The sequence below is a fragment of the Rhinatrema bivittatum genome, chromosome 9, assembly GCF_901001135.1.
Source record: "Rhinatrema bivittatum chromosome 9, aRhiBiv1.1, whole genome shotgun sequence".
Classification (NCBI taxonomy): Eukaryota; Metazoa; Chordata; class Amphibia; order Gymnophiona; family Rhinatrematidae; genus Rhinatrema; species Rhinatrema bivittatum.
Window position 1 is genome coordinate 259,374,836 of NC_042623.1, and position 22,025 is coordinate 259,396,860.

Consider the following 22,025-nt stretch of genomic DNA (forward strand, 5'->3'; position numbering starts at 1 on the left):
AAAGACTTTGTGGAGGCTTATCTATATCCGAACTTTTATACCACTGTAATAGGGGGCATATGAATCCGGGTGAAGGTTCAGGGGGTTAAGTTGAGTTTGGGGGCAGTTTTACATGCACAGTCATATGAACGAACAGCACAGTTACCATCAGTAAAGATTTAATGTGATTTGGAGTGATGAAAGGTGAAAGAAGAGTAGATTTGTGCTATGTTCTCTCTACTTTGCTTGATGCACTCTCTACCTAGCTGCAATCATGCTAGGTAGAGAGTGCAGCTAAAATTTGGCCGGAGAACTCAGGGCTTTCCCAGGGCCGTAACTAGGAGGAGCTGAATTTGCCGGGTAAGTTATATTCAGAGTTAGCCTGGGTAACTTATTGGGCTAACTCTGGTCAGCCTGTACACCTGCCCTAAGTGAGCTGGATAGACTTACCCTGCTATGCATGCTGCTAAGTTTATGGGCTAAGATAGCTAGATAAATTTATCCACAATGTCACAAGTCACGGACTCAAACCAAGGACTTCAAAATATTCAGCCATTAATCATGCCATCTATACATAGCATGTAATTTATTTATATACCGTTTAATCGTTATTCTTTCCTATCTCTTCCTTCTTATTAAGTTCTGCTACCCTTGTTATTTGTAACTGCTCCTTCGATCACCACAGTTCTAGTTGATGTATTTAATGCACTCCCGTTTCATTGTAAACCAGCAAGATATGTGCTCATGATTGCCGGTATAATAAAAACCTAAATAAATAAAATAAATTAATAAATCCAGCTAAACTAGCTGAGCCACACAGTGGCTGAATATGAACCTCCACAATATTCAAAATGCATATTATTAATGCAAAGTCAGTGCCTTATTGCCACAGTTATAATGTAACTACATAATAGGAGAAAAAAAACACTCTTTGGCAAATAGTGCTACATACTTGCTAGAATATAATATAGAAGAAAAGACAGCCTTCTAATGTTTCCCAGGAGTCTAATACAAAATGATTGTTTTCTTGTTTGAAACATTCCCATACATATTTCTGAGCATAAAATGTTACACTGAATAACCTTTATATTCATGCCTAAAATCCATGTGCATAATAGCATCCTCTGAATATGTTCTTTTGACTTCACTTGTCTATGTTAATACACTACTTTCTGTCACTGACAAGAAATGTTAGAATATATAATGTACAGTACAATGCTGTGTCTTTCAGAGTTGGGTGCAGAGTTCCCTGTGATTGCATTGCAACTTCTCTAACTGATTTTGGCTGTCACTCGGTTTTTCACTCTCCCTAATTTGGGCAAAAAGTGCCTAAACAAGATCTACCATCTGTTTCTAGATATCCATTAAGAACCAAACACAAATAAAATACACTCCATTTTTCTAACTATAATGAGCAAGATGTTCTATGAATTGCCCCTTTGTCCATGCTTCTGTGATCAAATCTTCAAAACCTCTCTCTTTTTTAAAACTGTTCCAGTGACTCAGGGATAAGTGCGCAAAGAGTTTTAACCATTTAACATTGATAGGAGAATAAGTCGGCCCATTTGGAATGGAGGCTGGGCTGAGTGCCTAAATGTAGGGGGTATAGCTTCATGAGGGTTTAAATTTAGGTAGCAAAAAGTGAGTGAGCCTGGGGGAGGAGGGAGGGAGGGGGGGTTAGTTAGCTTAAAGGCAAGTTAGCATTTAAGAGATCAAATGCACAGGGTTCTTTCTCTGAATTTGGGACTTAGCAAACAAACACGGAGGTTTAAAATTCCCACTCCTCACAACAGATACATTTTAATCTGGGTAAGTGATTACCTGACTAAAACATATCTTTAGAAGAAGAAGTTTTCTGGGAACAGAGCTTCATTTTAATTAGGCAGTGTTCATATTACTTAGCCAGATAAGTCTGCTTAGACTGGAAAGGAGCCCTAACGTTATCTAGGTAAACTTTTAATTTTAGCCACATATACTCAGTGGGAAACTTACCTGCTGATATCCCAGCTACAGCATAAGAACATAAGAAATGCTATACTGGGTCAGACCACAGGTCCATCAAGCTTAGCATCCTCTCTCTGACAGTGGCCAATCTAGGTCACAAGTCCTCAGTAGGATCCCAAAGAATAGGTCCAGTATTTATTTTCTACATTTACTTGGCTAATAGGGATTTACTTACTTTTCCTCCAGAAACATGTCTAAATCCTTTCTAAACTCAGTTATGCTGTTTTCACCACGTCCTCTGGAACCAAATTCCATACTTTAATTGTGTGCTGAGTGAAAAAAAAATACTTTCTTTGATTTGTTTTAAATATGTAACCTTTTAGCTTCTGGGAGTGTTTCCTAGTTCTAATTCTATTAGAAGGAGTAAATAACTGTTCCAGTCAATGATTTTATAGACCAACTTATCATATCTCCTCTCAGTCATCTCTTCTCCAGGACAAACATACCTAACCTGCGTAACCTTTTCTCATAGGGGAACCATACCATCCCCTTTATCATTTTCATCACCCATCTCCAACTTTTTTCTAGTTCTTCTATATCTTTTTTGAGATGGGGTGACTAAAAATACACACAATACTCAAGGTATGGTCACACATGGAACAATAGAGAGGCATTATATTTTCTGTTTTATTTTCCATTCACTCCTTTCCTATAACTGACATTCATTTGCTTTTTGACCTCTGTTGCACACTGGCTTAAGGATATCAAACTATTGACCACAAGGTTACTAAGATCCTTTCTCTGGTTGATGCCAACTAATCCTGTTACGCCCGTCGGTCGCAGATGTCTGCGACCACTTCTGCTCACCTCTTTCTTCACTTCCCTGACTCTATGGGGTAGATTGCCAGCCTCCGCTAGCTACCTCTGACCTGCCTACTGCTTCCAGGCCTCCTGGGTTGGCACAGACACCGCCGACCGCCATCTTGCCATCAGGTCCCTCTAGGCGCGCATGCACACAGGCCGGTCTTATCCACGTCATGGTGGGAAACTCGGGGGCATCCCCTCCAGATGATGTCAGGATCTTTGGATATTTAAACCTGCTGACCCTCTCCGAAGATGCTTTGGCAAAGAGTCTCATCCTTGCTATTTCCACCTTGCTTCCTGAGGACCTGCGTTCCAGATTCCAGTTCCGACATGGACGTCTCAGGTACCCGCTCCTCAGGGGCCTCTCTCTCGTCCTGGCTATCCACTCCTCGGAGGGGCCTGATGCCTGGAACTCCCATCTGCTCCGTTCCCCGGGGCTTCCTGGAACCAACTTGCTCCTTGTGAGTACTCTGCCCTGCGAATCACTTCCTACCTACCAAGTGCCTATCAGGTGTACCCCATGCTGCGGGCCATTACCATCGCTCAGAGAGCTCTGTCAGAGGTAACTGCTCTACTACGCTATTGAGGACCTCACAGCACTTCCCACCTTTGGACCGCTACGAGACCGACCGAGGACGCTCATCGGTGTTAGAGATGTGCTTCGTTTTTTTCTACCGGGTCGTTTTTTGACTCGGATACTTCGTGGTAAAATTCGGGTTTTCTCGTTTAGTTTTTTTGAAAAACGAAATGAGGAACCCCGAACCGGGCCAAAAAACGAAGCGGGAAACAAAGCTTAAAAAAACCCCACCCCAAGCATTTAAAAGCATTTTCGTACATACATACAAACTCCCCCCCCCCCATCCCGATCCCTCCCCAAGACTTACAAACATCCCTGGTGGTCCAGCGGGGTCCCGGGTGCCATTTGTTCCTCTGTGCACATGTGCGCCATTGTCAGCCTTGCTCCTCAAAATGGTGCCGAACAGCCTCTGAACTACTATGTCACAGGGGCTACCGGCGCCATTGGTCAGCCCCTGTCACATGGTAGGAGAACCGACCAATGGTGCCGAAAGCCCCTGTGACATTGTATTGGCAAAGGCTATCGGCACCATTTTGATTTCTGGCAGCTGACAACGAAATCGCTCCCGGACCCCCGCTGGACCCCCAGGAATTATTGGCAAGCCTTGGGGGGGTCAGGGGCCCCCTCCTGACCCCCCCCCCCAAGGCTTGCCAATAATCCCTGGGGTCCAGCGGGGACCCGGGAATTATTTCGTTGTCGGCTGCCAGAAATCAAAATGGCGCCGATAGCCTTTGCCAATACAATGTCACAGGGGCTTTCGGCACCATTGGTCGGTTCTCCTACCATGTGACAGGGGCTGACCAATGGCGCCGGTAGCCCCTGTGACATAGTAGTTCAGAGGCTGTTCGGCACCATTTTGAGGAGCAAGGCTGACAATGGCGCACATGTGCACGGAAGAGCAAATGGCCACCCGGGACCCCGCTGGACCACCAGGGATGTTCGTAAGTCATAGGGAGGATCGGGATGGGGGGGGGGGGGGTGGTTGTGTTATAGGTAATCTTAATGTTTGGGGTGGTTTTTTTAAATTGAAAAAAAAAAATTTGCCTCTCTCCCCATGCAAACCCAAAAAACGGATTTTCCCCGAAGTTTGGGGAAAATCCTTTTCGGGTTTCAGGGCCCCCGAAACACAACGAACTAGGCAATTTCGTTGTAATTGCCTAGTTCGTGATAAACGATTGCACATCTCTAATCGGTGTACCCTACACTGTGGGTCATTACCACTTCCACCTTGGGTCTCAATTGTGCTCCTTACTCTGCGGGCTGCTGTCGCCTCTTCTGAAGACTTCATCTACATATTCTACTCTGCGGGCTTTTACCATCACTACCAAGGACATCATTGGTGTACCACGCTCTGCGGGCCACTACCATCTTTATCAAGGACTCTTCAGTGTACCCCGCGTTGCGGGCCACTACCATCGCTACAAGAGACTAGGGATGTGCAGAGGGACGCCATACATTGCATTCGGGATTCGGATTCGTCGGGGAGCAGATACGTTGCATTCGGCCGTATGGCACCCCGATGCGTTAATAGGGTGGTTTCTATTCGTGTCCCAGCTAAAATTAAAATTAACTACAACCCCCCACCCTCCTGACCCCCCCAAGACTTACCAAAACTCCCTGGTGGTCCAGCAGGGGGTCCGGGAGCCATCCACTGCACTCTCACACCCTCGGTGCCAGTTTCATCATGGCGCCGACAGCCTTTGATCTACTATGTCACAGGGGCTACCGGTGCCATTGGTCAGCCCCTGTCACATGGCCATCGGCGCCATCTTGTGCTCCTACCATGTGACGTACCATGTGACATAGTATGGGCAAATGCTATCGGCGCCATTTTGATTACTGGCAGCCGATGGCCTGAGGGCAGGAGATCGCTCCGGGACCCCCGTTTGACCCCCAGGACTTTTGGCCAGCTTCGGGGGGGCCACCTGACCCCCACAAGACTTGCCAAAAGTCCAGTGGGGCTCCGGGAGCGACCTCCTGCACTCCGGCCGTCGGATGCCAGTACTCAAAATGGCACCAATCGCCTTTGCCCTCACTATGTCACAGGGACCGATGGTTGGATACGACAGCACAGTACACATTTATTTTATTTATTTATTTAGAACCTTTTATATACCGGTATTAGTGGGGACATCATACCGGTTTACATTTGAACAGAAAGGATTGAAATTACATGATAACAGGGAGAGTGAACTGGGAAGGGGATAACAAGGAGCAGCGTGGAAGGAAACATTAACGTAACAATAACAAGCATAAGTTAACAGTATAATTAATTATATTCCTTAAATCCTTAATTAATTAATTAAATTGTATTAATTGATTAATTAATTAAATTCCTTAAATCTGAGATATGAACAGCACAGTACACATCAGTGAAGATTTGATTTGATTTGGAGTGAGGAAAGATACACAAAGATGAGATTTGTACATGGTACTCTCGCCCTAGCTTGATAGCAGATAGCTAGAGAGTGCATCAAACTTGAATTACTAGCTCACCCTACTACAGTGGTATAATCAGTTGACTAATATGTGTGCCACCCCAGAGGTACTCTGTCTGGTGTTAAACCATGCATTACAATATCACATGTAATATTTAAACACCCCTCATTTTCATAAACTCCTCCCTTTTGATTAAAATTTAAAACTTAGCATAAATATCTCACGATGCATATTTTATTGCGGGTGTTATGGCGTTATCGTGGGCGTTAGGGCCCTATGCCCACAATAATGCCCTAATGCAATTTGATGAATGATCCTCCACGTTAGGACATTGAATCCTATCCCATGACATTTTAATTTCTTGAAGAGCCTCGCATGAAGCCTTTTACAAATGCCTTTTGAAACTCTAGATACACTATATCAACCAACTCACCCTTCAAAAATATCTAACAGATTTGTAAGATAAGATTTCCCTATGCTAAATCTATGTTGGTTCTTCCACATTAATCTATATCTATCCAGAGACTGCATTGTACAAATCATCTCCTCTTGTTGGTACTTTTCATTGATTCAAATGATATAAATTCATCAGTCATTTCAAGTTTGCAGTTAATTCCTCTGATTGTGTATGTATACCCCCCCGAACCCACCCATTGAAAGTGTCCCCTTTTACAGTGGTGTGTGTGTAGATATATATATATATATATCAGGTCATATTGCAGCTATACAGAGTAATTTGTGAATGCTAATGGACAGATAACTTAACCCCAACCATCTTTCAGGTCCCTAAATTTCAGTGACTTGATCTTTTGACTATCAGCCTTGTAGTGCTGATAGAAGGCCCCTAAATTGAGCACCCAAATTTAGCGTAAAGAATAGCCACCTAAATTTAGGGAATTTTGAACCAAATCTTTGGTACTGAGGTTTAGTTGAAATTTGTTCTAAATATAGGAGGGTTAAAATTTGGCCACCAAAGTGAAGTACTGAGAGGTCAATATTCAAAATCATTGTCTAGGTATCTTTTTTAGTTATCAGATAAAAAATGAGATTTGAAAATGACCCCCCCCCCTCTTTTCAGCTAAATTTTGTCTGAGTAACAATACTTGCACAATAATTGCTCAAATAAAGAGAGGAAGTGATGGAGGGCAACTGTTACATTTTAGCTGGTGAATTCAGATATTCAGTGCTGCATGTCTAATTCAAGTAAGGTAAATATGGTCAGAAAAATACTTGTCCTAATGTAACCCAGATAACTATCTGGATAATTTTATCTGGCTATATTCAGTGGCAGACTTATTCAGATAAGTGCAGATGAAAATGCAAGTAAAGTTACAAAGGTAACTTTCCTGCTTACTGACCAACTGAATATTTCTCTGAGGTTTTATTTATTTATTTTTAACTTTGAGCCCTCACTGAATATTATGTAATAAAAGTGCCTTATATGCTACATTGTTGCAGAATTGCATCTATGAAGTTAGATAAGAACTCCCCTAGGTTCAAATGACCTTATGCAGTATCTCAGCCAAATCATGAAAAAAAAGCACTTACAAATCATAAATTAAGAAACTGATATACTAAATCACAGTAAAGCTGGAAGGTTTCAAAGGATGGCTTAAAACATTTACCACACTGTTATGCCCATCGGTCTCAGATGGCTGCGACCTCTCATGCTCACCTCTTTCTTTACTGTACCATCGATTCTAGGAAGAATGGAGGCCTCCACCAGCCAACACCGATCTACCTGGCGTTCCCAGGACAGGGTGGGCGATGCTGACCACCATCTTGTATTAGGAATCACCTAAGCCGCATGCACGCGCAAGGGCCACCTTTGTACACATCATGGCGGGAACCTCTGGGGCTTCCCCTCCAGATGACATCACTAGGGATGTGCATTCATTGTGAATGAATGTGCAATCCGCAATGTATAGGTTCCTATTCGTTGCATTTGTGGGTTCGTGAAACGTATGGCTAACCCCCACGAATGCAACGGATCCTGAACGAATAAACCCCCCACCCTCCTGACCCCCCCCCCAAGACTAGCCTAAAGTCCCTGGTGGTCCAGTGGGGGTCCTGGATTGATCTCCTGCACTCGCACCGTTGGCTGCTGGTATTCAAAATGGCGCCGATAGCCTTTGACCTTACTATGTCACAGGGGCTACCGGTGCCATTGGTCGGCCCCTGTCACATGGTAGGAGCAATGGACGGCCGGTGCCATCTTGTGCTCCTACCATGTAACAGGGGCCGAGACACCTCTCACCTCGGCCCAGGGTTCACACTCTTACAAAACATAACACACACAAGGTAAATTAGTCATTTTTGCCCTGTGTACTAAACTAATAGCCGCAATAAATTTTCCACTGTAACATTTTTCACAGTGTTATCACTCATGTTATGACCCTATACCCACAGTAAGTAAACTGAATAGATAGTGGCTACAGAACTTTTCAACAACAGTCCCTCTGGACTACTGTATGTCTGATAGAGATGTTCTTCGGGTAAACATTTTGTGTCAGGTTTTGTTTTGGGCCCCCCCGTGGGAATTTCATTTTTCCCGAGGTTCGGGTTTTTTTTTTTCGGGGGCCCAGATTTTCGGGTTAGTGCGCACTATCGCGAGTTAGCACACACTAAATCAAAAATGAATTTTTTTCTGAAATTTCGGAAAAAAATTCAATTATTTTTCAGTTCTCCCGAACCATTCCGAGTTAGGCCTTATCATTGACATTGCCTAATTCAGGAAAACAATTGCATCTTCCTAATGTCTGAACATCAAAGCTACTTGAATACAGTGATGATGGAAAATTGGAGAGAGCTATTGGTGGCTGAAGGAGAAAGAGGAGGAAGCAGAGAAGACTATGCAGGCAAGAGTGAAGATGAGGGAAAGGAGAGACTACAAATGATCTAAGGGAAGGAAGCTTTCTCCTCATCCCGAACTGTTGAATGTGGAAGTCACATTACAGGCATCATGTAGACAAGGGACATCACTACCCAGAGCAAGCATCCACAACATCTCTTTCAGTGTAGAGGAGAATCCTCTTCCTTTTGACTTTGTTATGGAACGATAAACTTCATTCTTAAGGGAAGAGTTCAATAACAACTCCATGCTCACAAAGAACAAGCTGAAGAAGCAGGTAGTCATCACTGATGGGTAGGTCCACTTAACATGGATGTGTGGGTGCATCTAATAATGGGGCACCTCATGCACCTGGCTGGGAAGTCTTCCAGACTCTCTGCCTCTGGATGGTCTAGTTCTGTGTGTGTGTGTGTGTGTGTTTGTGTGTGTGTGTGTGTAGGGGGGAAGGGGGGAAAGGGGTTGCTAAAGGCTGTAGTTTCCACCCTCTTTTCTGTTATCACTTCTTTGAAGAGAGGCAGCATCCTCCCTTCTCCAGTCACATAGGATCATTCCTGTTCCCAAACATCTACTGAACAGATCATCCAACAAACCCACCAGAAGTTCTCTGAGCTCCTTTAATATCCTTGTTTGTATCCCATCCAACCCCATGGATTTAACCACCATCAGGTTTGCTAATTCCACCCAAACACTCTTCTCTTTAAATGGTATGGTACCTACCCCACTTCCATATGTTCATTTGATATTCAACAATGATCCTTTTCCACTCCCTTCTTCACTAAATGAAATCACATTTTCCTCATCTTCCTGTACATATTTTTCCTTGTCTGCTCTCAATATTTGATCTTCCTCCTTTCACTGTTATATTTGAAAAAGTCATATTACCTTACTTTATTTCATCAGCTGTTTTTTTTTCCATATGAGCTTTTGCTATCCTGACTTCTTTCAGCTCTTTTAGCCTCTTACATAAAGAACATAAAATATGCCATATTGGGTCAAAGGGTCCATCAAGCCCAGTATCCTGTTTCCAACAGTGGCCAATCCAAGTCACAAGTACCTGGCAAGTATCCAAACAGTAGATAGATCACAAGCTAGTATTGCTTATTAATTACTGTAATTGCAGTTTATGGATTTAACCTCTAGGAACTCATCCAGACCTTTTTTAAACTCAGTTACACTAACTGCTGTAACCACATCCTCTGGCAATGAATTCCAGAGCTTAACTATGCACTGAGTGAAAAAGAATTTTATTTGATTTGTTTTAAATGTGCTACTTGCCAACTTCATGGAGTGCCCCCTGGTCCTTCTATTATCTGAAAGAGTAAATAACCAATTATATTAACTTGTTCAAGTCCTTTTCTTTCTCCTTTACCAGATATTCTTCCTTCTATTCTTGTTTTTGAGGTACTTAGTACTTTTAGAATGCTAATCTTTTTGCCCTTACATTTTTCACCCACCTCCTTGGCAAACCATGATGGTTTCCTTATTGTTTTATTTATTAGCTTTCCTGACAAAGATCTGTTCTTACTACTATAGTTAAATTTAGCCAACTGCTCTTCCACCTCAATTACCTCCTCCCGCTCTGCCAGAGTCTCCTTAATGTTCTTATCCATTTTCACAAAATCAATATTTTTGAAATTCAGGACTTGGTGCTTTGTGTGGTTTCTTTCCAACTTGACCAGCATATCAAACCACTCCATTTGTTGATCACTGGCACTTAGGTGGACACCTACCCAAATATTAGACATGCTTCTTCCATTTGTAAGTATAAGGTCTGGTGCTCTTTCTCTCATAAGTTCTTTCTCTCATAAGTTCCATTACTACTTGAAATGAATCCGATAACTCTCTACTTCTCCCAATGAGATACTCCAGTCTGTATCTGATAGGTTAAAATCTTCCACAACACCTCTCCCTTCATTGCCATCTTTTTTATGTCTTCAGTTCTCTCTCCAGTTCTTCTGCCTGAGTGGGAGGTCTGTAGACCATATCCTTGTAGATGGAAGTGACATCTCTCCTTTCCAAGATGGTCCTCATGCTCCTATCAACTTCTGGTGCACAGTCAAGAGGTCATATGCCCCTGATTCACCATCCACACACTGACACTAAGTCAAAGGTCTACATGTCTGGATCCCCCCCCCCCTCCCCATCTCAGAGAAGAGGCCACTTGCCCCTGTCTACCTCCATTCCTTGGCTCAGAGTCAAGGAGTTGAATGCCTCAATCTGCATCTCAACCATCAGCAAGGAATCAAAGGGTCTCATGTTTCAATCCATTACGTCTATCACACAGATTTATTAAGCTTTATTCCTAGAGAAACAGAATGGTAAAACAGCCTTAGTAAATCACAGCCTATAATTGATTTTGTTACAACAAAAAATAAAATAAGGTTCAGAACATTCCATACTAATCAGATTCCTCTTCAAGTCACAATCCATGGTACTCACTCTAGGAGCACAAAAATTGAAATGTGTCACTGATCACTAATTGAAAGTATGATAATGGCCCTTGGATCACACATTTCAGTTTGCAGTTTCTCGATGGTGAAAAGTATCCCTCAGAGAGCTTGAAAAAGAATCATTTTGGATCTTCCTTCACTTGCATTTTGCACCTGTAACTCTGGTGACCATGTTTTTATCAGATAGCTGCTGGTATAACCCTTTCCTTACTCTTGGCCATGTGTTTTGCGGGGAGGTAATCAAGCTTCAAATCCCTACATCTATGGATTTCTCGTGACCCTCTTCTAATTCCCAGCACACTAGTCAGCAAGCACAGCCACTCCTCACATTAGCAAATGTCCAGACCAGGTTGTGGCTGTACCAGCAAAAGTAAATTTACTGAAAAGTTATGCTCGATAAGTCCATAGAAAATAAGATACAAAAAAATAGTAGCAGGTTACAATTCACATCAAATGAGAACACACAGAATGCTTTTTGAAAGATCATCCAGATCTTCTGGAAACTCACAGAATTTCATTCATCATGGGATAGAGGCATTTTGGAAGACCACGAGCAGCCAATCTCCCTCATTTCCTCAGAGGGGTTTCCTGCTCTTCTGATCAAGTGCCAGCTCCTTAACCAGCTTCTTCTGACACATCTCTTTTACTTCACTGTTCACTGAACTGATCACTGAATGTGTAGTGAAGTCATACTCAATAGCACAAAACCTCTCTAGGCCTGCTTGGCACTGGAGATCTATCACCCTCCAGCCCTAGCACTTGCAGATGCTCGTGGCAGGAAAAGGACTCATCCCTCTCAATACACAGGGTTTTATACTCTGAGCATAAAGGCACCTCCCACTATTGTGGTCATTATGCTTCAGCAATATTATATTCCTCCACTTCAGAGACCATTAGATATCTGCAACCTCTCTAGTAAGCATGGAAGCTTTGTGACTACTTACTTAATTTAAATAAATCCAAAAGGTCTGCTCTTAATAAGTAATTGGAATTTTATTATGCTGTATACCTTTTATCTGTTCCTTATGAAATAATGTTATAATGCATGGGCTATCAAGGGAACTTAAGGTCCTTTCTTTAATTCTTCTCCAGGACCTACACCTGTACTAGAACTCTGAATTTATTAATACAAAAACTCCCAAAATGATATACGAACTATGAATAATCCACAATTCAGGACTCACAGGCTGGGATTGAAAAACTCCTAAGCTTGTGCTTTGTAATCATTCATGCAGTTTGAGTGGTCTCAAAACTACAAAAAATGTCCTGTCAAGACAAATATTGATAATAATAATCCCTTAACTCAGGGATGGCGAACTCCAGCCCTCGAGGGCGCAAACAGGCCAGGTTTTCAGGACATCCACAATGAGCACGCATGAGAAAGATTTGCATCCAGAGGAGGCAGTGCATTCGGATCTTTCTCATGCATGTTCATTGTGGATGTCCTGAAAACCTGGCCTCGAGGGCTGGAGTTCGCCATCCCTGCCTTAACCGATTTACTTTTCCTAATTTTTATTTTCCGTTTTGTCTTGGGTATGCGCGGATGCGTTTCATTTTTCTGTTTTAATCTTGTTGATTTTAATGTGCGTCTTCTTGTCTTTTGTAGGACATGCATAACCTGTATGGAGCCCATACCTTTTTCTTGTGCCTAGAAGATACATCCGGTTCAGCATTTGGTGTTTTCTTATTGAACAGCAACGCAATGGGTAAAAAGGACTTGTGTCTGTCCGTCTGTGAATATTGGTGTGGTATTGAAATTATCATGTGCATTTCTACCAAATGCCATGGGTGTACTGAGGATAAAATTAGAAATATTTTACTAATGTTATATGTCTTCTTTTTGGCACAACAGATAGAATTAGTTGGGTTATTGAAACTTCCCAGCCTCTGTTACCCTCCATCTGTACCTATCTTCCACAAATGGCTTGTACTGACAAATCTAGTAACCACTGCCATCTCATGCATTGGAGAGGGGGGAAATTGCCTTTTCTAAAACACACCCACAGCGCCTTCTGATTTTGGAGAGTGCACCCATTTTTGTCCCCTCTCTGGGCCTGAGCACATCATTGTATGAATATGTTTACAGAGGGTAAATTTATTCATGTAGAGCTAAAGTCTACAGTTTATATGCATAAGTCCACTTTGAAAATTCAAGGGCTCATTGGGTATGTGCGAGGACATACAAGCAGAGAGCTAAACCTGCTACTTGAACAGGCGTAACTTTGTGCATGTAGATTTATCTGTATGCATTTATAAATAGAAAACGTGTGTGTAAATTCTTCAGTCCATCTCCACCCCCCAGAATATCTGATAAATAAATAAAAGGTAAATAAATACTTCAACTGAGGATGAACATACAGGTGAAATAGGATTTAGCTTTTACTTTTATCTGCAAAGCTTAATTTTCACACACAAAATAGGTTTCATTAGGGATATGCAGGTCAAAGATTTTTATTGTGGTTTATTTCGGTGAGGATTTTCATTTGTTTGTCTTTTCTTTTTTCTTTTCCTGTTTCCTGTCCTGTTTCTGATATTCAGAAGTTTGAACACTAAAAGCTAAATTTTAAAAGCCTGTCGCATGGCATTCATTAGGGGATGGGGGAATATGTTAGGCTCCTGCGTGCCGAGTAGATTTAAAAAGGCGCCCGGATATGTGGGTATTGCCACTGTGCGTACATCCCGGAACTTCTCAGAGAGGGGCAGGGTAGGGCTTGGTTTGGGTGGGGCGTGGGAGGTACATAGGTATTTCGGTACTTGAACCAGAAATTTACGGATAAATACTTAACACGATCTAAGGCACCGAGATCCCCTGCCACATAACTTTGCTTCTGCTATGAACTGCACATAAGTTAAAAAAAAAACAACAGGCTATCAAATGGGGGGGGGGGGGGGACCTAGCTGGTAACTGGATGATCTGGGAAGGAAATCAGAAAACAGGCAATGGGGTCAGCACGCATCCCTATTAAAATTTCCCCTACTTACGTGGTAGAAGCGGATTTTGTGTGCACAAGCGCACGTCCACTTAAATTAGGCACACTTGTGCACGCAGCCAGGCTATTTTATAACATGCGTGGATATGCACGTATATTATAAAACAGCCAAGTCCCTTGGCGTGGGCCGACGAATGCGAGCACATATGTGCACATATCAAAAGCACATATCAATTTTCAAAGCGATTCCACATGTAAAAATAGCATATACACATGTAAGTAGTACCTTATCTACACGCATATATGCCATTTTACAAACATCAAGAGTACACACGCATTTTTAGTTTCATGCATACATTTTATTGGGGAAAGGAGAAAGTATGCATGGTAATTTCTATTCTGTAAGAGATGTATGCATATATATTACTGAACTTATTTATATACTTTTATATCTGCCAAATGACTTAATGAAATCAGACAGCTGTTTTCTGCAGTTTTTGGGTGGAAGGTCTGGGTAAATTGGTGGGGATTCAGTGTGAAGTGCTAGATGGTTTAGGTGAACTGATGAAGGACTGCGTGAACCAGCAGAGGTAGCAGCAAACTGGCAATTCCAAATAGGCGTGTAAATAAGTATTTTCAAAATGGTATAACTGCATACTTTACAGAATACATGCCTCAAAATTTATTTCTGGGTGTTTTTTTCCTGCAGTGTCATGATTTCATGCATAAAATGTATCTTTCTAAAATGGGTAGAGAAAATATGCATTTTCTTGTTTTGGAAATATGCACAAACTGAAACATATGTATTAGGGGATGATGTTCATTAGTTTCAAACGAATTAAGAAAAATAAACAAATAGGGTCAATTTGTCTCTTTCGGGGTGCTCTGAAATGAATTGGAGGACCCCTGAATTAAGCAAATCCTTTTGTTTAATTTGTTTGAAACCATAAAAAAAAAAAAAAGTTACCGGTTGGAACTAGGCAGAGACCCGAGGCCAGGGCCTTACCTAGGGAATAGGAAGAGACCCAAAGCAGGGGCGATGGTGTCTGCCAAAGCATGATGCTGGGGTCTGGGCTGTATGGCTGCACAGCAAAATGGCACCCTCTGCTGAGGAGGATGACCAGGAGTTAATTTACTCTGGCGCATCCCCATAGAATGGCCTTATTTCAAAAATAAAGAAGACTCCTATGAAGCCTGCACTCCAACCTCTGGGCCTGGGCCTAACCCTGGTCTAGGCTGAGGCCAGGGGGCATGGCATGGCCTCCAGGCTGGGTCCCGGCATCAGGCCTGGGCTGAGGCCTAGGCCCCAGCATCAGGCCTAGGCCTTGCCCAGACCTCCAAGCCTGGACCTTGCGTAAGAACTAGGCAGAAGTCACGATGACCTGCCACGTCTTAGGCCTATGCAAGGCTGCGTCTTTGGCCTAGCCTAAGCCTCACCAATGGAGCTGCCTCGCACCAAGTGGGGGGCAGGGAGTATCCTTGCCCTGGCAATTTTCCAGGTGGCAAGGATAGGTGGTGAGGATGGGAGGCCCCCTTTGGTTTTTTTTTTCCCCCATTTTTTTAAGTTTGTTTTTTTTTTTAACTAAAGAAACCAAATAAACATTAAACAAAACAAAATATGTGGGAACCCCCACAAAAAAAAGTAAACCAAAAATGAAAACATGTTTTTACCCCTGCACACCTCTAATATGCATATACTTTTGGAGCACAAAGAGTGGCATTTTATAAACTGAGCAGCATCCATTGCAGTTTATAAAATACTAGCATTAATCTCTATGCATATACTTATGTAGGCAAAAGCTGTACAGCAAATAGATTTAAAAGTTCGGCTCCCTGTGCGGGCAAACGAGAACAAATATGAACACATTTTGTTCTTTTTTGGAGGACCTGCTGATTCAGTTTGTTCCATACCTAACAACCAAAAAATGACTCTTGTTTAAAAAAAATGTATTAATTTCAAACAACTTTCATAGGTTATGTGTTTATAAAGTGCTTTGAAAATTAAGCCCTAAATCTTGTTTTACAAATGCTACTCCAGATAAGACAGTTGAAAAAAATATGTTTAAAAAGAGTGTTTTGGCAGAGACAATGCATTAAAAAGAAAATGAGTATTCAAAACTCAGCTCAACAATCTTGATGCAATTTGCTGTCATCAATTGACATGACTGAAATTAGAATTATAAAAGTCTGGATGCTTAGAAAACTTTAACAATAAAAAATCAAAATGACTGTGGTACATTTAACTTGATGATATCTAAATTCATTATACTTATTTGTATGCACTTTTTGACCTGTTTTATTTTTAATTCTTTTGTCAACGCTGCAGAGGTTACTATTCAACCAGCTCCAGCAGTGACCTACCGAACAATTGGTGGGATTCTAGATTTCTACATCTTCTTGGGAACATCTCCAGAAAATGTAGTTCAAGAATACTTAATGGTAGGTCCAGCACAGAGCGCTACCTCCTTCAGCATTCTGCTTATTAAAGGGTGAAATATTTAGTTCAAAACCACTGCTGTAAATTATTTAGAAATCTTTCATTGCTGTTCTGGGTCAACAAAGGGCTTGATTCACAAATAAATTTTTCCCCATTCTGTTTCTATAGGAAAAGACTATGATGACTTAGAATCTACATGTGGTTGTCCTTGTAGTACTCCACCATGGATAAACTGTAGGGAGATTACTGGCCAATTAGAAGGACCTTATTTTTGAAAAGTTGTTTTCCCATTCATACCTATGACAACATTCTGAAGGGCTTGAAGTGCCAAAAGGTAACAGCCAAATATGTTCGATTTTGCCAAGGAATGGAATAAAGATAGACGAAGAGTTAAGCAGAGAAAAAAAGGAAGGGACATTTTTTTTTTGCACAGGTAATAGGTATTTTTTTAGGCAGAAAGTTAACTCTTAAGCTTGGCAGTCTACTAAATGGTGGAAGGAATGTAAGTGATACTATTTTGCAATTTTTTTTATGAGCTTTCTGAGAAGATTGCACATCCATATTCATTTTAATGAGGAGCTAAATTATGTGGTAAATAAATTCTAACATTTTGCAGGACAAAATATTAATATGAGATTGCACCCTGATTAAAGTAAAAGAGCAAATTTATTTTGGACATTTTTTCCTTCACTTTTAAATCACAATTTGACAGATTGATCAACAAAATAAAGGCTTGTTCATTTGTCTTGTAAATGTTTTTTACAATATTAACTTATCAAGGATGAGGCTTACAGCTGCATCTACACTATCCATACTTTACAGCAATTTTAGAAATGAGAAAATATTTTGGCATGGAAGCATTAAACTCCAACACATTATTGCATTATTTCATTTTCTCACATGTCCTAACAACAAAACAAATCATGTTACCTGTCTTGCCTACAACCTCCCGAAAGATGCTCTAAAAATATCTATTTCAGGAGATTTATCACAGTTGCAAATCCAAAACACTTAGAGGTCGATATTCAGTGCCATTTAGCCAAATAAGCTCAGATTTATCCAGCTAAGTGGCTGCATGTGAATATCCAGCCTTGTTCAGCAGCTGCTACTTAGCTGGAAAACTATTTATCCAGCTAAAAAGTTATCCATCTAAGTAATGAGTGGGACTGGACATTTGGGGTGTGGCTACTTACCTGTTTTACAGGTCTAGAATCATCAAATGTGGTGTTCTCATAGGAAGGGTCCCACTATTGCAGAGGGTGTCACCACGAATCGCTTACAAATCCATGACTATCATCCATAAAGTCCTTAACAATGATCATCGAGGACTTAACACCCTTAATATAACTCCTCAAAACTCCTCAAGAAACCTACGATCCAGCAATTCAAACCTCTTATCAATCCCCACTGTGAAAGATGCTCATCTAGCAACAAGAGAGAGAGCCTTCTCCATCGCCTCCCCTAATCTTTGGAACACACCACCTGAAGACCTAAGATCTCAACACAATATCAAAACCTTCAAAAAAGACCTAAAAACTTTACTGTTTCGTAAATTCTTCATGGATCCACAATCATCTACACAGACCAACTCAAATGAACTCTTAACCTTAATTCTCATCCGAAATATCCTCCCTCCACATTCAACCTTATATCTTCAGAGACTTACTTGGTTATGTTTATTATTGTAATTACAACATGTTATGATATCTCAAAACCTCTTTGTTAAAAATTTATTCACTTTGTAAACCGTTATGATGGCTTCCCGAATAACGGTATATAAAACTATAAATAAATAAATAAATAAATGATAGTGGGGCCCAACCTGTACTGGTACCTGTGACATAGTGAGGGCAAAGGCGATCGGCGCCATTTTGAGTACTGGCATTGGACGGTCAGAGTGCAGGAGGTCGCTCCCGGACCCCTGCTGGACTTTTGACAAGTCTTGTGGGGGTCAGGAGGCCCCCCCCCAAGCTGGCCAAAAGTCCCTGGGGGTCTTCTCTGAGGTGTATTTAGGCTAGAGGAGGAAATAGTACACACACATGAAATTTAGAAGAGCACGCATGCTGTTTGACCCTCCGAGGCCACCCACACAAAATAGAAGATGTAAAACTGCATGGTTACTTTAATGCATGTAAGTAATGCTAATTTTAAAACACACAGGGGCCGATGCAATAAAGGCACGTAGAAAGCGGGCGCTGAACAGTCAGCGCCTGCTCTCTTAACGCGCGCATGGCGCCCCAAAGGGGGACACCATGCAATATTTAAATTAGGGGGGTCGCGTTAGCTAACGCGAACCCAGACGGTTTTCATGACCGCCGTACAGCAGTCAGGGAAACCGACGTCGCCAAGTGTCCCGCACAGACGGCCGTACTGGTGGGGGTGTCCGTGGGGAGCTGCAGCAGCACTTGATCACCCCCCTCCCCTGCTCGGGCAGAAGAGGCGGAGGGAGGGACTGAACTATCCTCCTGCAGTGCCCCAGGAGGAAGTTTGTCCATGGCTCGGACTGCCAGAGAAGGCCCAGCCCGGCTTGGGATGACTTCCAGCTGCGGCGGGGGGAAAGAAGCCCGCTACATCCCCAAGCAACAGGTAAGGAGCAGCCGCTTGCTCGGATTCATTCCTTCCCTGCAACCGCTTGACTGCTGCAAGAGTTATTGCAGTTTATTTATTAGCGGCAGACAGCCACGAAAACCGACGCCGATAAACCCGGCGTTGGTTTTCGTGACTAGGTCCCTGACAACCAATGCCGAGTTTATCGGCGTCGGTTTTCGTGGCTGTCTGCCGGTAAGGAAAACCGATGCCGTTGAACTCAGCGTCGGTTTTTGTGATGAGTCAGACTGTCAATTTTTTTTTCTTTTATTTCTTTTATTTTTCTTGTTTTTTTTGATGCACACATTTATTAACGTCTGCTCCTAGCAGGCAGATGTAAAACTGCATTTTTCTTTTTGCATCGGGAGTGAATGCCTAATAGCCTTTTTCACATGTATTTGCATTTTGATTAGCGCCTATTTTACCCGCGTCCAACTGCACATTAACAGTGCGCTCCGCTCAGCGCACCATATTGCATCGGCCCCACAATGTGGGGAGCTTATGTTTGAAAATTTGCAGAAAGTATGCACATTAAATGCAATGGTGTAATTTGAAACTACGCAATTGCCCCCTAAATGTGGCAAAAGTACACAAGGTATTACCATTGTGTTTATTCAAAATTTTGTGCATTTTTTATTGCTCAGCACATGCAAAAGCCTTAAAACTGGCTCTTAAATTTTACATTTAAAAGTAGGGAGGATAACTTTGAAAACTGCTCCATGTGCCCATTTACGAATGTATTTGGACGCATGCAAAGTTGCTATTTATAAACTACTTGGATATATGTGCAGGTTATAAAATATGAGTACATATGCATGCACATATCCTCTCACGTGTAAAAACCACAAGCTGTGCAAGTTTCGTATAAGTTCTAATTTATGCAGCTAAGTAGTGGCACTTAGCCAGATAAGTATGAAAAGCACTACTTGTCCATCTGTGAAGCACTTTTTGAACATAAAGGTATATAGGATAGCTGGATAAATCTAAAAAAATGCTAGTTATACAGATAATTTCAAATTTGTCAGTATAAGCAGTGGCAAAGGTGCTACTTAGCTGCATAAGTTGGAATTTAGCGAGAGAAACATAGAAACAGAAACATAGAAATGACAGCAGAAAAAGACCAAACGGCCCATCCAGTCTGCCCAGCAAGCTCCCACACTTATTTTCCCATACTTATTTGTTTCACCGACCTCCACGTTCAGGGCCCTTGTTGGTAACTATGTGTTTCGAGTTTTCTTCCACCCTCTGCCGTTGATGCAGAGAGTTATGTTGGAGTTGCATCCAAGATGAAGCATAAGGCTTAATGGTTAAGGGTAGTAACCGCTGCATCAAGCAAGTTACCCCGATGCTTATTGTTTACCCAGACTAGAAGCGTGCAGAAATGATATACCCGTGTATTTGTACTTCGAATTTTAAATGAATAGGTGAATAGATTTTGCTCACATTGGGCCAGATTTTCAAAGGGGTACGCGCGTAAAATACACGAGTACCCCCCGAAAACCTGGCCAAAGTACCCCCTGCGCACGCCGAGCCTATGTTGAGTAGGCTCGGTGGCGCGCAAGTCCTGGGGCTTTCCTGGGGGGTCATGTCGGGGGAGCGTGTCGCGGCGGCGCATCATTTTGGGGCGGGGCCGCGGGCATGGTTCCAGCCCGGGGGCGTTTCGGGGGCATGGACGAGACCTCCGAAACAGGTTCCGGGCCTGGGAATCGTGCGCCGGTGGCCAGCCCGGCGCGCGCAAGTTACGCCTGCTTCGGGCCGGCATAACTTGTACAACAAGAGGTAGGGGGTGTTAGGGCTGGGGGAGTGGGTTAGCTAGGGGAAGGGAGGGGAAGGTGGGGGGAGGCGGAGGGAACAGAGGCAGGCTGCGTGGCTCGGCACACGCAGGCTCCCGATTTTGGGCAGCCTTGCGTGCGCCAACCCTGGATTTTAATGGATAAGCGCGGCTACGCGTGTATCTATTAAAATCCCGCATACTCTTGTTTGTGCCTGGTGCACAAACAAGAGTATGCACGGGCGCAGATTTATAAAATCGACCCCATTATTTAGATACATTTACTGCTGTAAGTTAGCTTTTACATGCTTAAGTCAGCATATTTTATAACATATGCGTGGCAATTAAATAACCGGTTGTACCAATTAGTCTACCAGTTCACTCAGTTCATTTGCTGCTCATGAAGGCGCTCCTGGGTCTTCAGCCTGAAGTCCCCCCATTTTGCCCAGGCCCCCCACCATTTTTTAATATTTAAGATGTTTATGAAAACTTAAACCAGATACTGAGCAGGAATATATATACGCACGTAAAAGACTTATGTGTGTCATTTTGGCAGGTTGTAAATTAGCAATTTATGCAAGTAAATGTTGGGCGCTTCCCAGAATGCCCCTGGCTTGCCCCTGTTTACACATGCAAATTTAATTGTGGCCCCTGATTTACATGTGTATATTGTAGTTTATGAAATAACTCACCGATATGCTATTTTACGCTCGCATGGGCTATTTTTTACAAGTATATCTTTTTTAAAAATTCACCTTTAATGATAATTAATTTGATTATAATGAATTGCCATGTATCATCTTTCAGCTTATTGGAAGACCAATGATGCCTGCATATTGGTCCCTGGGATTCCAGATGAGTCGTTGGGGTTACCAGTCTTTGGATGAAGTGAAACAGGTCTTACAGAGGAACAGGGCAGTTGGTTTACCATATGTAAGTTCCCTAACAAAATTTTTCAAATGCAGCATTCTTTACAGCTTAGCTTTTAATTGATACATATATCTCTGTTCAATATAAATACTTGGGGAATTTGACTTATCTAGTTGCTGTGTTGGCTTCATTTTTTGGTGTTCTGCTATCATAAGGAAAAGAATGGTAATTAGACTGGTCACTCAGTACTGAGCAAAGCTTTCACTACAGCAAAAAATAAGAGTTGCAATCGATATAAGCATCAGGAAGTGCAAGATTTTCAGAAGC

The 22,025-nt window shown here is 42.3% G+C and overlaps 1 protein-coding gene across 1 annotated transcript in view; it reads left to right on the top strand.

The window, feature by feature from the left end:
* Nucleotides 1-22,025, top strand: part of SI (sucrase-isomaltase) — a 350,476-nt gene that overhangs the window by 95,483 nt on the left and 232,968 nt on the right. Inside the window, 3 exon segments of the mRNA XM_029616444.1 lie at nucleotides 12,711-12,810; nucleotides 16,361-16,473; nucleotides 21,636-21,761. Coding sequence (XP_029472304.1) covers nucleotides 12,711-12,810; nucleotides 16,361-16,473; nucleotides 21,636-21,761 — 339 coding nt within the window.